Source organism: Eutrigla gurnardus, assembly GCF_963514095.1.
Source record: "Eutrigla gurnardus genome assembly, chromosome: 2".
Classification (NCBI taxonomy): domain Eukaryota; kingdom Metazoa; phylum Chordata; class Actinopteri; order Perciformes; family Triglidae; genus Eutrigla; species Eutrigla gurnardus.
This window is the reverse complement of record NC_139916.1, coordinates 9,821,089-9,835,929: the sequence shown is the minus strand read 5'-3', so window position 1 is coordinate 9,835,929 and position 14,841 is coordinate 9,821,089. Positions and strand designations below refer to the sequence as shown.

The 14,841-nt window shown below is 42.4% G+C and overlaps 1 protein-coding gene across 1 annotated transcript in view; it reads right to left on the bottom strand.

Moving 5' to 3' along the window:
- mtss1 (MTSS I-BAR domain containing 1) overlaps window positions 1-14,841 on the bottom strand; it is a 43,716-nt gene that overhangs the window by 27,915 nt on the left and 960 nt on the right. The window contains 1 exon segment of the mRNA XM_084023486.1: window positions 3,237-3,298. Coding sequence (XP_083879612.1) covers window positions 3,237-3,298 — 62 coding nt within the window.

Below are 14,841 nucleotides of genomic sequence, written 5' to 3'. Positions count from 1 at the left end.
CACAAAGCATCATCAATGGACCTATTGTCTGTCTGTCTGTGCGCCTGTGTGTGTGTGTGTGTGTGTCTCATTACAAGATACTAAAGCTGTGCGCACCCACGCACACACACAGTCATTAGCCTTGAAAACCTAAGTCAGAAGATCAGATGACACTGCTGTCAATAGTTTGCATAGCGTCTGACCTCAGTGGAAAACTCTCTTCCACATTAATACCAAAGACGCGACACACACCGCACGCATCGTCAATAATGATACAGGAAACACCTCCTAACATGAAAATGAAAACTGTAGCTTCATATGAGCAACGAACATGTTTGATCTGCCATCCCATGATCCTCCCTGCTGCTTGAACACTCGATAGTCCCACATTCCTCGTCACGACACCAGAAACCCCACCGGAGTCCGACAGGATCTCTGGACTGTCTTCTTTGTTCAGCTGGTACACGTTGATTTTATAGACGGAGCGGTGTGGAGCTGAGGGGGTTTCAAACTCCCACACAAGACTGAACACACTAACTGGCTCATTACTCCGACCCCAAACAATGTTTTCTAGTTAATAAGCAAGGCAAAACAAGGCACTAAAAAGATTGGAACACAATATGTAATAAGTCTACTTTATAAGACGTCAAATGCAAAGTCCCATTCAGTGCCTTATGAATTATGTTCACGTCTAGCCGGTTTTAGATGATAAAACTGTTATGGATTCGTTGAGCGAGATTTAAGAGAAGCAGTGATGGTGTTTACAGACCAGCTTTGGAGTACAGATGATGATTCCTGATATGACTGTTGATTGAATGAAATTAATTTGTACCATCTGACTAATACGGAATTTGCTTCTTTAGATGAACAAGTTAAATAATGTGAATCATGTGAAGTCTTGTTCTATTCTGAGCCACAGCAGCTTGTTGACAAGAAACTAATGGAACATTTTCTCCACAGAATCTGTTATTTGTTATTATTGATTAATTTAACTGCTCATAAGCACAACATATTATATGCTATTCTGTTCTGTTGGTTCAGTGAACAAACACAACCGTGGAGTTTTTAAGTCTGTAAGTTTTATGTGTGCAAATTATCCACAGCAGATCTTTTAAGTAGCATTAAACATTAGAGCGGCTTGAAAAGCGTGGATGTCCTATTTGTGCCTCTGTGTGTGTGTGTGTGTGTGTGTGTGTGTGTGTGTGTGTGTGTGTGTGTGTGTGTGTGTGTGTGTGTGTGTGTGTGTGTGGCTGGCTGACTGGCAGGACTAATGGACCACGACTGACTGCAGCAGGCAGAATGATGCTTATCAAAGTAAACTGGCCTACTGGGAAACACAGCCATTATACTGATTATAATGAGCCAGCCACTGGGTCACTGTGCAAGTGGCAGAGAGAGTCCAAACTAGGGCTGGGTATTGTTTAGAATCTCACGATTCGATTCGATTTCGATTCGTTGGGTCACGATTCGATTCAATATCGATTCGATTCGATATTGATTGAAATGCTTTGATATCGATTCAGTTTCAAGTAGAAATACACAAGTAAGAGTACCAGATCATTTTTTCAAATAATTTATTTAGTTTCATGCCTTATGAACAGCCGTGGTATAACTCATAGCATGATAAAACAGGACACTACTTAAACACTGAACTACAGTGCATGTAACCGCCGCGGAAGCTATGGTAGTAGACAGTAGTAGTGCAGATATACCGTTGAAATGCACATATTTGTTTATCTACTCTTCACTCATTTATTAAATGTATTTTCTCTTCCTGTTTCCCAGTGCGAGTTGAGATACACAACTATGATCGCATTTGTCAATCGCGGTATTTTATTTTGAAAATTGCTTTTATTTTGAAAATTGGCCAGATTGTCTCGTGTTTCTTTAGCTGTGGCTGCAGACCCTGAATTGGGACACAGCTACTGTGTGATTTACTGCCAGAACTGACGCGTTCGCTCGCGGGACGCGCAAAAAATAGAGCAGACGGCGGAACGATCGCTTCACGGCGCGGGACGGCCGCGCCAATTCGCGGCGCTCCGTGTCTGGTGTGAACCATAGCTTAACAGGGGCGCCGAAAGGAAGCGGGCTCCGCTACGCGCCTATTCGCGGTGCTTCCACGGCCGGTGTGTACTCACTCCGGTCGCCATATTGTAATGGTTTGGTCTAGTGCGGCCCCCGTCCGTACAGCGCGAATCACACGAGGGTGTCGGTCACAGCGCCCCCACTGGCAAGGGGCTTGAATCGATTCAGAAGATTGCTGAATCGATATTGAATTGCGGGGAAAAGAATCGCAATGCATTGCTGAATCGATATTTTTACCCACCCCTAGTCCAAACACATGGAGTTTTCATCTAAAGTACAGTATAGAACGACAGCCAAAGTATGTCGGTAGGGGACATTTTGCAGGATTAAAAGATGAGTCAACGATTGGCTGCGGGCCAAAAGGAAGCCACCAGACGAGAGAAGTGTGAGCTGATGTCGGATAAAATGTTCAGGTCAAGTTTTGGTCCCAAAGACAAAGTATCACCAGTAATGCAGTAATGTAAATGTAAGACCAATATATAAAATAATAAACAGAGATTCAGATCAGGTCAAATCTGACAACTAAGTGAAAAAGAGCAGAGGGAAGTTTCTATCTTCCAGGGCGACCGACTGTGACATGCACGAAAAAGGCACTCTGGGAGTTATTACTCAACTATTATACCGGGTTCACTGAAACCTTCTTATTCCTTCCACTGACACCTTTTTATCTTACTGATGAACAAAGGTGCAAAAACATTAAGGTAAAATACTTGGCGTGAAGGTTAATGCATGTAGCAGTTGCACCGTGGCTCATAAAACAATAGAAATAAAACCTCAAACTCCCATTGTTTCTAAATGTAGCTCTTAAAAAGGTGTTCAGCACATTTGATGAAGTGGATGTACTTGCACGATTCTTGCTGTATCTGTGGTGGTTCGGTGTGGGATGAAGTGAAACTGGCGTGTCACGATTACCCCGACCAAAATGATTGCGATTCACTATATTCTCCCGATAATCATGAAAACGATGCTTTAAATGGCACTAATACATCCTGGAATCACTTCACATCAAGAAATCACTTCACATCAAGAAACACATATTTGTATTGCATCATGGAGAGAACACTTCTCCATTAGTGAACATCTATTTCAGAGAGATTGGGTTACAGCCCTGGTGGCAAAGTAGGTGTATGACTTGCTGGCTCATGTGGTCCTTGTGTGCATGTGGGTTTTACCTGAGCTGTGATTGTAGCTTGGCTCCTTTGGTCACAAAGTCCTCCCATGTTGGATAACTGGCCTGCAGCAAACACAGAGAACATCAACGACATTAAACAGACGTTAAACACGACAAGCTTTGCAATGAGTATTTCATACCAGTAATCTTAACAGTGTCTCTAATTACTGGGGTGAGGGAGCTGGAGCGGTTATTAACGTATTAACCATTCATTGTCTGTGTATACATGTAAAATAAGTATAAAAGCTCAGGTCTGACGTGACCTCAGGCAGAGAATGACGTAACCAAGAAGTGACATAACCAGTCTGCCCAAACAAGTAAAATATTGTCAAAACCAATGTTTAATCTTCCAAGAAGTCTCCAGGCCTGGAAATTGCTATTTTCAAACATCCCATGACTTTTCCAGGTTTTTACATGACCGTACGAACCCCGAAGGGGAGCATTACAATGCGATTTTGGGATAAGAAATGTAATATATTTGATGTCATTCATTTTATCATAACATCTTAATGCTTATTGCTTTATTCTACCAGCTGGACTGAACTGAAGTTAATTAGAGATCTGAAATGCGTCTCTGGGGTATGAAATGCACAAGGAACACATGGGAACAGGAAGGAAGAGGATGATATGCATAAAAGAAAAGAAACAGAAAAACAAAGAATAAAAGGATCGAGTCTCATATATTATATTGAGTTGAATGAGAAATCAGATCAGGAAAGTGGCATCGACTGTCTTCTGTCAACTAAACGATTCATTCAGCAGTTGCAGTTCTTTCTGTGTGCACTTTATTGTAGTTGAATGTCAGACTTTCTTTCCCTGATTTACTCTGACCAACAACAGCAACTCTGAACTGTGTAAAACCAAAATCGACAGCTTACCGACTGGTGTTATTTTTAGCTTCTCTGCGTTTCACGAGGACAGATGCCGGGGCTCTCAGGCCAAATACAAACCAAACCGATGGCACGCAACTGTGACTGATTCTCCTCAAAACTTCTGACGTTTCTGTGAGCTCATTTTAACACACCAGTTTATCACCAGAGTGGAAATCCCAAAAAAGTAAAATGAAGGAGCTGGACCTGGGTAACAATCAGCAGTTTTACTTGTGATATTACACAAAATGATTAACTGTATGCCAACTGACTAATCAACTAAACTCCACACATCTGTAAACGTACGTGATGTAAAGACAAACGTCGCTCACTGCTTTGATGACATTTCAGTAATTTGTCGAAATACTTGCAACATTTTAATGGAAACAAAGCAAAGAATATCTTCACTTAAAAAGCTCTCAAGACAAGAGGGAAACATTTATATTTCTCCTGCAAAGATTAAAATATGTAGCTGGTGTTTAACACTTCTTTGAAGAGGGTTAAACCTGTATCGATAGCTACATTTTGCAACAGCAGCTGACTGATTATGTAATCTAAGGCTGGTTTGTGCTGCGGGCTCTGACCTTGGGTTACATCTGTGACCGACAGCTGCTGGTGCGGTATTCTGGTTATTCAATTAAAAATGCAGGGAAGCCCAGTTGGAATAGAGGGCCGAATCCTACTTTCTCCCTCCTGAACCCGGTCACCCTGTCCGTCCTCTGTCTCTGCTGGTCCACCAGAGAGAGGATAATACCGATTTAACCCCCAACACCACGCCATTAGCCGCTAAAGCCACTAGCTCCCCCCCCCCAGCTTCACAGTTAGCCAGGCGTGCACTCGGCATGGGGCTGACAGGTTTACTAGCTCCGGGGATTTAGCACCGGGCGGTGAAATACTGCAGGTGAGCGTCCGAATGCCTCTGGCGAACAACTAACGGGGGAAACCCAGGATAAATGGAAAAGGAAGGAAATGAACAGAAAATGGATTTCAGTCCAAAAAACGTTCTGGATCCCTGCGGGGACAAAAGAGTTTGTGGCTGGAACAAAATGTATAGTGAGATTTAGAGGAGAGGAAAAAGAACATAAGCTCAAAGTGAAATTTAAGAGGAAGCACATTTAGGGTAAGCTGAACTTAGAAGTCACTGTACAGCATTTGAAAGATTTTCTTCTTATCTGAAATGATTGGTGGTTATTGAATGGGTAAATTTCAGGCAGTAACTCATATCTATATATGATTAAGTAGAGTGTTTTGAAGTCAAAGCTTTCATAATATATTGTAATCTTTCCAAAAACCTCATCTCATGTGAGGTTTTTTTTTTCCCCCCTCACTGTATTAATCTTTCAGAAAATCCATGCATGTAAAATTGTCTTGTGTATAAATCTGCCTGGACTTGTGTGAAGTCACATCTCTTGCACCTGGCATCTTTTTCCATTTCTGTAAATTTTGTGCCTGCTTCATCTTGATATGCTCCCGTGATGTAATGGTGACCTTCAGTTCAGAGCGGCCTGTCATCATACAATTAACCCTAATAAACTCTGGTTTACATCTTAGCATAAAGAGCAAAGAGCAAGCAGGTCTAGTGTCGTTAGTAAAAACCAACCAGATGTGTACGGTACAACCCACCATTTCCTTTCAATCCTTCGTCTATTTTTGGACCGTTCCGGTTCACATTAAAGTGACAATGAACAAAGAGTATGCTAATGTTTCTTGTGCCTTGATTTTTACAGCGAGAATAACGAGCAACCACGTCATGTCGATATTGTTCAGAATAAATAACCTCGTCTTCTGCACTTGTTTTAAAAAGGCAACAATTAAGTAATTTTTTGAGAAAAGTCAAAAACTCTCAGATTCCAGCTTCTTATATGTGAATATCTCCTGGTTTTCTTTCTCTCCTCTGTAACAATAAACTGGACATCTTTAAAACCGACCAAACAACTAATAAATAATTCAAGAAAATAATGAAGCGATAATGAAAATATTGATCATTGTAGCCTAAACTCTGTTAACATTCATTCAGGATCTGTCTCTAACGGGACATGATCTTGGTGATCATGCAAGCATTGTCATTTCCCCTTGTAGTCCGAGTAGTATTGACCAATCACGTTCCAGCAAGCTTTGGTTGGATGCCGGTTAACAGGCCGTGTGGAGAGCAAACCGACTGGCTAGCGCCATGCCGTTGATTTGGATTTTTATTGATTTGAAATGAGCTCATAAACTGGCAACTCCAGGTTTGAATCCTAAGTTGACAACCAGACTGTAAAGAAAGAGCAGCACGGAAAAGGAAGTCCCAGATAACCGTTGGTGACACCACAACCCCAGAAATACAGCTCCTCGCCTCCAGAAGCCTTCCCGTCGAAAGACCAACATGTTTTGTTGCCGCCCTTCTTCTTAAGTATCCCTGTAGTAGGGAAAACCCAAACTATTACACCCCAGCTGGTCACAGAAATACCATGACAGAGCTGTAACATTACCTCCGTGTAACGTCTGTTATCGAAGAAATTTTATCTAAGAATTCTGCTTCAGCAGTCACCGAAGGTCACTCTGGAGGAGCTACAAATCAAAGAACGCACAAGACAAAACGTCTCTGCTGCTCATGTTTCAGGCCGAGCAGCTCTCGGTGGGCCCTCCTCGTTCCCACCGCCACTTCTCGCCTAAACCTTAAATTCTGTCAGGATTTGTTGTGACTGCCAGGAATGTCGCAGGCAGCCGCAGACGAAATATTCCAGCAGCGGTTTCGCAGCGAGCAGAGCTGAAAACCCCACAGACAGACAAGAGTATCAGCGTCCACTGCTACTTGGTGCTGAGAGCAGTTGTGGCTAAATTAGGGGTCCTGGGGGCCCAAAGAGGTCACCGACTTTGTCCAGAGGGTTCCCCGAGACAGCTGCCAACAAAACAGCTGCAAACGCTGAGAAGAAGAAAATGTGACAGAGGCAGCGGCTGAAAAACATGATGAAGGAGATGCCTCGCAAACCATCCGGATTTTGTTTCATTTAAATGGGGGTTTCAAAAGGAAAATATCAAAAGAGGGGCTCTGCCCAAATCAGAAATCAAATCGAGTCACAGTCAGCACTTAAAATTGATGCAGTGACTTGGAAGCGGATAGACAACTATAGATGTACATATATTATACAGGCATGAGACTATTCACGATATTCTCCAGATAATCATCAAAATATGCTTAACACTATTAAAATGGCACTTAAACAAACTGGAACCTCTTCAAATGTTGTTAATAAACAAATATCTTTATTGTGTCATTTTGAGTTAATATCCTTTTCAGTGTGAAACAATCAAATTATCTTAAATAAGAGGTCATCTCTGAATAAATAATGTGTAGGAAATAGTTTATATGACTATATGCCAATAACCTGTTGTCAAATTCTTTTTTTATAAAAAAAAAAAAACGGCCTAAAAAATTGCATCACATTATATGTACTGCTGAAAACTGCTGGAAAAAAGCAATTCATGATAGAACACAAATTAAAAAGTAAAATCCCCAAAACATCGGTTTCTTCCCACTGTGATGATCTCGGTAACTTGAGACATTCCGTGACCTCGGCCAGCTTTGCGACCCTCCCGAAACTCTGGTTTTAAGAGGAGTTGAAACGGCCTACATGCTCCACTGATGGCGACACAGTCAACTCCATTCACACAGCCTGAGCTCTCCATGCATAGGAGGTATAGAGAGCTGTTATCCCATCTGCCTCATCAAGCAGACAGTGTGACCAGGTATACAGTTACTTTCGTCTAATCCGACCGCGATAATCCTGACTTGGTCTACTGACCGACAGAGAGAGAGAGAGAGAGAGAGAGAGAGAGACACAAACAGAGAGACAGACAGAGAGAGCGACAGCGCTGAGGACGGACTGGCGTGACATCTCCTGGATGTGACAATACTGCTTGGTTGACCTGACCGACTAGAAAGACCCGATTTAGTCTCTCGGTCAACTAGTCTGCACTGAACCGCTGAGATGGCGATTCATTCATCTTATCATACAGTAGTAGTAGTAGTAGTAGGCTGCAAGGAACAATTTTCTCAAAAGGTGTTTACACCAAAGCGAACTGATGAAAGCATGTGCAGCCATGCATGCAGCTAACTGCCAAGTGCATGTGTTTGATTGATCGTGTGTCATTATGAATTCCAGATAATCTGATAGCTGATATGATGGGAAGAGCTCAAGTATTTTTTTTTGCAGTGGAAACAGGTTCAACGCAACAAATTCCCCAACTGGTTTTCGAGGTTCAACCTCAGGAAACGGTTATTATAGTTCCTTTTAGTTTTAACAAGTTCCAGTCAGCTCCAGTCTTTCAGTTCAAAACCTGCCACCTGATAGGACGTTGGCTAAACCAATCAGCGTCTGCAACCCCCTGCAGTGACCACAGAAACAACGCATGTAGCATAACTCCTACTTTGTTTGAATATTCACTTCCTCATCAGAAACAAATCTCATTTCCTGTGTCCTTGTGTAACCAAACGCCATAAAAGCTCCGGCATTGTTGGGGGTAAATTTGACAGTTTTCATCTGCCCTTCCGTCTGACTTAGTGGCTGCCGGTTTGTGATGTATGACCCCCTTATCATAAATCAATGTGTGTCACGAAGCGGAGGAGGCATCTGTCCAAAAGAATGTGATGGTGCAAATTCCTCTGAAACCAGTTTGAGAGTGAAACCTGACGATTACATACTACAGAGGAGTGGTATTGCCGTCACTATTGCTTTACCTTGCTTGTATTAAGAGAGAACAGTGTTTGCATCTTTATCTGCATCGGGCTGGCGTTATTTTTTATTGTTCTTATTGTCAATAAATCCCATGACCAATCCTTTATGACTTCCCTCCTCCTCCCTCTGTGGCTCTCAAACCCAAGCCCACTGGTTCCCGCTGAAGACATAAATCCTTAAAAATAGTTTTAATTACTGCAAAAGGCTCGGTATTTACAGACTACGTAGCCCAAAACACACTGGTCATTTTGCCCGCTGGCTTGGCAATTATGTTTCAGACAGTCGCCATATTAAAGCAGCCATGCCGAGGCAACAAAGAGCGAGAGAGGCTGAGACTGTTCAAACAGCGGGCCGATGGTTTGTTTAACGTCGTGTTTGAGCAACACTGGTTGAAGACAAAAAGGAGAGACAGTGCGAGAGAGAGAGACAGCGAGAGACAGAGAGATAGAGAAAGAGAGAGCAAGAGAGAGAGAGAGAGAAAGTAGACCCGTAGGGTGTGTCAACATCAGGTTAATGGTTTGTTCGTGAAGTCTTGTGCTCCTTTATCGGTGAAACAATGAGGTTTTTATGAAGTGAAACAAACGTATCATGCTTGCATAACTCACAAGCTTTCATTTCTTTTATAAGGCTAAAGAAACGCAGGATTTAGAGAGTCATTCACTTCTGTGCTCCTTTTCGGCCCCTTCCTCTCTACGGCAGAAGGCGTCTTAAGGTGGCTGCAGGTTTGACTTGGACGTCGGGTTTGTATTAACGCCGACTGCCCCTCCGTCGGTTAGCAGCAGGCCGACAGACATTAGGCAAATTCCTCATGTCAAACCACCTCGACAGCAAAAAGATGGCCAAACTTTGTGGAGCTGAACCACAATGACCTAAACACACAAGGGGGAGGACATGCTACCCAGGAAATTACAAAGAGAGCATCTTCTAAATATATTGGCATATATTGTTAAATAGGTGCAAAATATGACCGGGTAATTTTCATTTCAGCTCCATTTTAAGTGAAAAAAAATAAAAACCTCTATAAATGTTTGACACTAGTATGTGTACCCACGGCGAGTATTTCAAGTCTCCAGATTCCACCGATATTACTCAGTTTGGTTTCGCGATCTCGTATCACGTTAAAAAATCTCCGCAGACAGCTTCAGTAGGGAACTATCTGCATGTTTAGGGAATACGGGGGAAAAAACTATTTTTCGGGAAATATCCCATATTAGAATTGTCAGTAGGGAGATTAGAATAATGAGGAGAGAGTAATGGAGATTAACATGCAACAACTGTCTTCAGACAGATGCTGCTGCTGCTGCTTGGTGGACGGCACCTTAAATCCCAAGGTAAGTAAGTATTTTCTTCTTGACACTAGACTGACAACTCCTTTGCCTCAAATCACAAAGCAGAACCTCAGGGCAGTTTCTGAATTGTTTCAGTTCCCGTTAAAGTAAAACCCTTTGGGTGTGGTTGCACGTTTTGTGACTAGTTTCTAGTTTCTAGTTTCTGTGGTTGATTGCTGGTTTACTTCTCACATGGTTCTGAGAGGAATCCGATTGTAAGTTTACAGTAGTTTTATCCCCAAGTCCAACTCAATAACCCGCCGTTTTAAACCTGCTAAAGTCTTTTCTTTCTTGCTCTTCTATATCATTTTGTCATTTCTGCCATGGGTTCATGTTGGTGTGGAAGGAGAGGAAGTAGATGGCAGCTGATCTTCATGTGACTTTTCCCCCCCATTTCTGTTAACTTGCGTATCATCTGTGTATCTCTTTTGTCTCCAGTCGTCTCACTCGGCCTCTTACCGATCACGCGTCTGGGTCTCCAATTCACGATTTGCTAAGTCTTGAGCTTGATGGAGTTTGACATCCTGGACGTGTCAAACTGACCAAGCAGCCAAAACAGGTTAAAGAGATAAAGATAAAAGCTAAAGTGTAAAAGTGAACCACCCCATCACCTGGAGATCCAGACAGAAGACAAGAACTTTAGGAAGAACACTATTTACTGTTTCATTAAATCATTAAAAAAACAGCATGTGTGTATATTCAGTACAAGGGCTAAGGTAACGAGCATCAGTAAATCCACAAAACCAGCCTGAAAATGAAGTCTGTGGAACAGAGCCGGATAGTTGTCTGAGCCTGGTTGGAGCCGATGCTACGCTATGATTGGCCAGGCTGCGTTTGAGGGGGCGGGACTTAGTGATGGGTTCAAATCAGTTACATTCTTTAATCAGACTGATAAAAATCGGATTTTTAAACCCAACTAAAATCTTGTGTAACTACCCAAAATTAATTCCTTTAAGACCGATAAACTGTGTGATTAATAACGATGCATACATGAATTAAATGTATCTATTTTTTTTAAAGAAAAAAGAAAAACATGTTGACAAAACTCCTAGTGAAAAAAAAATCAACCCCACACGTGGTGTCTGCTGTATGTGTGTAGCTCCATCAGTAAAATGATCCTGTTGAATTGCAGTCATCCCCTACTGCCTCAACACCTCCGTCTATCTCGCTACCTGTCAACTCTTGTTCGCCCATCACTCCATTTTCCTTCCAAACTTTCCTCCACAGTTTAAAAAGTCTCCGGCTGTGTCCCTAAAGTCCCTATCTCTAGACTGAACAAGTCAGAATGCATCTATCTGAACTAAAAGGCCCCTTCAAATGAAGTTGAAAGCGGCAGCCATGTTTAACTGAATTTGAGAGGCCCAGCCAGTACTCTCTCTGTGGATTGTGGGATATTGACTGCAGCAGAGAGCCTCTGTTCCACTAGTAACTTAATAAAATGTCTCAATGACGGTTGCACTCATCTGTTTGTCCGAAATAGTGAAACATGTTCCTGTTCCTCTATTTATCTATCTATCTATCTATCTATCTATCTATCTATCTATCTATCTATCTATCTATATATATATATATATAATCTGCTACAGCATGTAAAGTTTTTATACGATTTTATAATAGGATTTTAAAGTTTGCACTTTAAAAACTACAACTCCCATGAACTTTTTCCAACGTGGCAGTGTTTGTAGCCTTACTTACATCATATGTCCACACGTACCAATCTTGTTATTTACATAAAAATGTTGATTAAATATGTATCTTTCCCATCAGCCGTCATTCACAAATGAGAAACCTTTACACGCCATGTGTTATTTTTCTTCTAACAGCCTCTGAGTATTGTCCACGCCCACGTTCACCTGAGGCTAACTTTATTCCTGTCAGTAGTGAGACTTCTCTGGAATCAACTTCGCAATCTCTCTCTCTCTCACACACACACTAAAGTATATCACTGATGTGATTAGGCCTGGGTGACATCACATCACAGTAGATGGAGGGTGTGTTTTTGTATGCGTGTAAGCCATTACCACACACACACACGGAAGGAGGGTAGGCCGACGGTTGTTTTTAGCTGCATTTTCCTTTGAAGTCAAGCTAACGAGGAGAATAAATTTAACGCTCAGACGTTCATCGACGTGAGTTACATCACGAGGAGCTGCTGGGGTTAGAAAAGGACAGATAGGGTAAAAGGAATGGAGGGGAAATGGAAGAAGAAGGAAGAAAAACAGTGTGAAAAGCAGAGAAACATTGAGATTCAGAAAGAGAGAGAGCAAAGGAACATACTGAGCATGTCGGAGGGGTGAGGAAGGTTGTTGGCTCATAACATCCCTCCTGATGTTGCTGAGACAGAAATCAATAAGCTGTCTGTCTCTCTCCAGTAGAACTATAAAGGTCGCATGACGATAAACTCACCGATTAATCTGCACCCACAATTTGCGTTTCTTGACCAAATAAAACCTATTTGTGCACCTTATTTGGTTTGTGGACTCTTGGTTTTGAAGCCTCAAGTTCAGCTATTTGGTCATCGCCATCTTGGATTGCTTGGATGCAACCAGAGAAGGAAGAGGCCATATTTGGACTGCATTTTCTCATAGACTTCTATACAATCAGAGGAGTTGCCCCCTGGTGGCCAGCAGAGAGAATGACAGTTTAAGGCACTTCAGCCTGGGCTTCACTCTTCAGAAGAGGTTGCCGTCTGGCTGTAATGGATTTGGTAGTCGTGGCAAACAGTCACGGTACAATGTAGGGCTGCACAATTAACCCAAACATTTCACAGAAAATGGCAATATGATCTTCTGCCATTTTCAAATGGTGGGAGGTACAATAATTAAATATCATTGCGCCTACCGCCACATCAACTGACCGGGCTCTTCACAGGCATGTTTAGATGCCCCGAGGAGAGATTTATCCGAACAGCAACCCTCTTATTAATTAGACATGACTTCTCTGTTTATGGCAGATGGAAGGAGTGCCCCCGTTGGTTTTGTGCCATGTTGGTAAAATACCAGGATGTGATGGCACAAGCTCTGAATCACACACACACACACACACACACACACGCACCTCTTCCCTGTTATCAGGCAGCAGAAGTGACTCATGTGTTCTGCTGTTCTTCTCGCCACAGGAAGCCGGCGAGTTCCATCACGTTACATCCGAGAACAAAACGAGAACGTCCTTGCATCGGCCAAACTTAACAACATCGAGGTGACCCCCATATGATCTATGATCATCTTATTTTTGATTATTTGTTTTTCACTAAAAAGGATGTTTCTTCACCATTTTAAAGAGTTTTAAGAATATTTTGCTGATTATTGGGGGTAATATAATTATTTTGGCTAGGATAATGGTGATATGAAGTTTTCATAATGATCCATGCCTAATCATGATGGAGATAAACTATTACTAAAATCTAGCAGCAGTGCACACAACAGGGCTGCTCTAAATTCAGTGAGTCAGCCGCAGAGCCGCTCTTACACAATATTCCTATATTTGATGGCTGAATCACCATGTTGGGTTTGATAAGTCGCAATCATTTCCACATGACAACACTGTGGGCATTTTGCTGGACTCAAACAGATCTGCTCTGAAACCGGTTCTGAAAAAAGAGTCGTTTGTATAGAGACCCCCCCCCCCCCCCTCCCATAATAACAGATGGAAGACCCCTCAATATGCAGCGATTTCACCGTTTACTAGTACTACAGTGTTTTCTTTTCCACAAGCATCCCAGCTTTGAGGAACCAGAAAGAGCATGACATGTAAGACGTCGGTGGCGACGGTAGTATCACTTTAAATAAGTGTCGGAAATACGATTACCACTACCACACAAATTGGGAAACAACAATGGCAGGTGAACTGAGTTGAGTTTATTTTACCCGTCGTGCACATGTACACGACATACAACTTCAAGCAAAGTTTGTTGTGCATCATATACAGCGTGGTGATACAAACAATTGCAACTGCTGGTTTTTCTATCTTCTTCGGGTCAACGTCATCAAAACGTCACCTTCTGTTCCGGCTTCCCGGCTCTCCCCTTTTACACTGAGGTCTCACCTCGTTTCTCCTCTGAGACGACCTTCGCTGGAAGGAAAAAGGCAGCGTAAAAGGGGCTTAAACCGCAACTCCACAACCACCAGAGCCTTTCCTGCCCGTTTTTGGACAAAAAAAGATGCGTTCAGGGCCCACTTAAAAAGTAGAGGCTGCTAACGATGAACATCTGAGAGTAGTGAAACAGACAGACAGACAGGCAGCAAAGGGCAGCCTGCTCAACAAACATCAAAGAGCACACAGCTGGTAAAATCCACCCCCATCCAGCTCAGTTACCCTCTCGGATGGCCCACTTCCAGTTCCAACCTCCGCTCATTCATTACCCAAACAACATCACCAGCACTCACATCCAGTCCCCCTAAATCCAGACAATAACAACCTGCATTGTAATACGTGTCTCAAGTTCATTCGTTCATTTCTGGGTCTTTTTGTTTTAAAACCCACCTAGATTTAACATTATAACAACTAGTATAAAACGTAGCTGTTGTGTTTAATGACTCAACAACACGAGTTATTAGTTATTACAGCCTGGATTTTAAAAAAAGAAAAAGGACGAAAATGCAAACAGCCATGATATCTGAGGAAGTGTAAATGTGCAAACGGGTTGGGAAGTCTCCATTGAATGAATGGATCAGCCACTCATCATGCTATTC